At 35.9% G+C, this 3,100-nt stretch overlaps 1 protein-coding gene across 1 annotated transcript; it reads left to right on the plus strand.

The window, feature by feature from the left end:
* The first annotated feature begins 407 nt into the window (after positions 1-407).
* Positions 408-1,364, plus strand: LOC128108877 (C1GALT1-specific chaperone 1-like). The gene has a single exon (XM_052735895.1). The coding sequence runs from the start codon at positions 408-410 to the stop codon at positions 1,362-1,364; it is 957 nt and encodes a 318-aa protein (XP_052591855.1).
* Positions 1,365-3,100: the final 1,736 nt, after the last annotated feature.

The following is a 3,100-nucleotide window of genomic DNA, read 5'->3' on the forward strand; positions in this document are numbered from 1 at the left end:
TCCAACCTTGTTATGGTTGAACTCCCAACAATAGAGAATCAAGTTTCATTCTGTTTTTTAGATACTTATTGGTAGCTAAACAAAGTCGCTGTGGTTATTTGCTAGGGTCAAAGGGACCAGGTTCCCTGGTAGTTTTCAAGAGCCCTTTTGCTGTCCTAGTTAGAGAAGGGCTCCTAGTTAGAAAAGACAGTGAAACTCTTTTGCCCCTTCAGGCTTTCCGTACTTTTAAGACAACCCCCGCCCCCAGCTTCCTTCAAAACTATCTCCTCTCAGGAGACCAACAGGAGGGTATCCCTTTCATTAGCTACTTCCAGGTCAGTAGTATAAGAGAATACCTTGGATTCGTGCAGAAAGCCATACGTGACTGACTGTGCTGTCTGCCGCTGAGAAATTTTAGATTCAAAAAGATGCTTTCAGAATGCAGCTCGTTTTTGAAGGGTGTGATGCTAGGAAGTACCGTGTTTGCCTTGATCACAATGCTTGGACACATTAGGCTAGGTCGCAGAAACGGAATGCACCACCATGAGCATCATCACCTGCAAGCTCCTAACAAAGAAGAAATCTTGAAAATGTCAGAAGCTGAACGCGTGGAACTCAGTAACAGCTTCCGGGTATACTGTCTCGTTCCTGTCACCCCTAAAGATGTGAGTCTGTGGGCCGCAGTGAAGGAGACTTGGATCAAACACTGTGATGCAGCAGAGTTCTTCACTTCTGAACCTGTTAAAGTGTTTGAGTCTGTTGCTGTGAATGAGAGCGACACCTGGTTGATGATGAGAACAGCTTACATATATGCCTTTAATAAATACAAGGACCAATATAATTGGTTCTTTCTCGCATATCCCACTACATTTGCTGTAATCGAAAACTTAAAGTATTTTTTGTTAGGAAAATATCCATCACAACCTTTCTATCTAGGTCAAACTGAAGTTCAAGGAGGCCTTGAATATGTGCGTCTTGAGGGAGGAGTAGTCTTAAGTATAGAGTCGATAAAAAGACTCAACCACCTTCTCACTGTCACTCAAATGTGTCCGGAAGAGGAAAGACAGATTTGGAAAATGACTGAAGAAGTGCTGCTAGCTCTCTGTCTCAGAAATGCAGGAGTGTTTGCAGAAAATGCTGAAGATGATGAAGGAAAAAATGTATTTAATACCAAAACTATTGGGATGTTTATTAAAGAAGCAATTACTGATTACCCGAATGATATAGTAGGTGGATGCTGTTCTGACATGGCCGTTACTTTCAGTAGACTGACTCCTGATCAGATGCATGTGATGATGTATGGGGTGTACCGTCTTAGGGCATTTGGACATATTTTCAGTGATGCTTTGGTTTTTTTACCCCCAAATGGTTCTGACAATGACTGAAAAAAGTATGAGTCTGTACTTGATAACCATAGAAGCCATGTTAGCGGCAGTAATAATATAACCAACAGAGAAGCATGCCTCTTTTCTGGTCTAGTCATATTGTGTCATCACACGTTGAAGTTTAGTTTACATCCTTAAATGATATGTTATTTTTCCCTTAAAGCACTTGGAATATTTTTTACATGTTATAGATAAATGCTTTAATAATAACAACCGTGAAAATAAAGGATGCATTTATAAATATATTTATTTGATACATACTAAATTATAAAAATTAAAATATATGGTATTCTTTTGTGTATTCACTTTAAAAGTTTCCTGTCTTTTTAGCTTTTGGCTTTTGAACATGTAAATGAAATTTCAACTGTGTATTTATGACTAATGAAATACTTAAAAAATATATTTCTCTAAATTGAGCAGTGGAGGTGCATGCTTTAACCCCAGCGCTTGGGAAGCAGAGACCAGAGACAAGCAGATCTTTTTGAGTTCGAGCCCAGCCTGGTCTACATAGGGAGTTCCAGGGCTACACATCACAGTGAAATCCTGTCTCAAAAAAGAAAATAAAATATAACAAAAAACAAACAAACAAACAAACAAACAAAAAACAGTCACCAAGACCCTTGCAGTATCCACTGAATAACATTCCAGTTATAAAACGACATATTTAAATTAACCCAGCTACCTATAATTTGTTTTTTTTTATTAATATAATGATTTTTTTGTTGTTGTTGTTTTGTTTTTGGTTTTTTGAGAATGGGTTTCTCTGTGTAATTTTGGTGCCTGTCCTGTATCTCACTCTGTAGACCAGGCTAGCCTCTTGAACTCACAGAGATCCACCCTGCTCTGCCTCCCAAGTGCTGGGATTAAATGTATGCACCACTACCACCCAGCAGGATGATGCTTCTTTCAGCCTCATTTGAATCTGAAAGTAGGCATTAACTGTGGATCCTTTAGAACAAACACTAGAACAAAAAATCACATTATGTAAATTATATCCAAATTTTCACTTAAATATGGATGAAAAATTTGTTAGAAACCATAAAATATGCAATGATATCTGTCAGTTTTTTTGAAAATATTCTGATTTATAAGGTGTTCTCTAAAGCCATTGTCTGAAACAGTAATCTGAATTTATATATGCTCATTAATATTTTTCTCCAAATTTTATTTGATTTGATATTTCACATGATTGTGTAAGGGAGAAAGAAAATCAATAAATCTAAAGAATTCAGGTTTAGTAATTTACTAAAGAAATATGACTTATCTTTAATTTTAAAGCAAGGCCATGTTTTGCAGTGTTAAGCTGTTTGAAACATGCTGATTTAAGAACATATAAAGGGAGGAGTAACATTAGTACTTAATTGATATTAAAGACATTAAAAAATTAAAATTCATAAAAGTTCAATCGAATTGGCTTATGGAACTGCTTTAATAAAACACAAAAATACTTACTTAGAAAACTTCGTATGTAACTGAAACATGTAGACATCATCCTTATACTTGATTAAGATTGTCCTCAAATTCTAACACGACATGAGAGACACTAAGGAAACCAGAGACCTAGAAAGCATGATTACAGGAAGCTAAAAATTGAATTCTTTTTATCTAAACTTTGAAAAACATCCTAGAAGCTAGAATTTTTTTATGAAATGGAAATTAGCTACTCTATCTGATATTATACGATCTGTTTCTTTGTTGCTCTATTTTACAAAGAAGAGTGGAAGGAGAATGGTGAA

This window comes from Peromyscus californicus, unplaced genomic scaffold (genome assembly GCF_007827085.1).
Source record: "Peromyscus californicus insignis strain IS unplaced genomic scaffold, ASM782708v3 Scaffold_13__1_contigs__length_99412109, whole genome shotgun sequence".
NCBI classification, from domain to species: domain Eukaryota; kingdom Metazoa; phylum Chordata; class Mammalia; order Rodentia; family Cricetidae; genus Peromyscus; species Peromyscus californicus.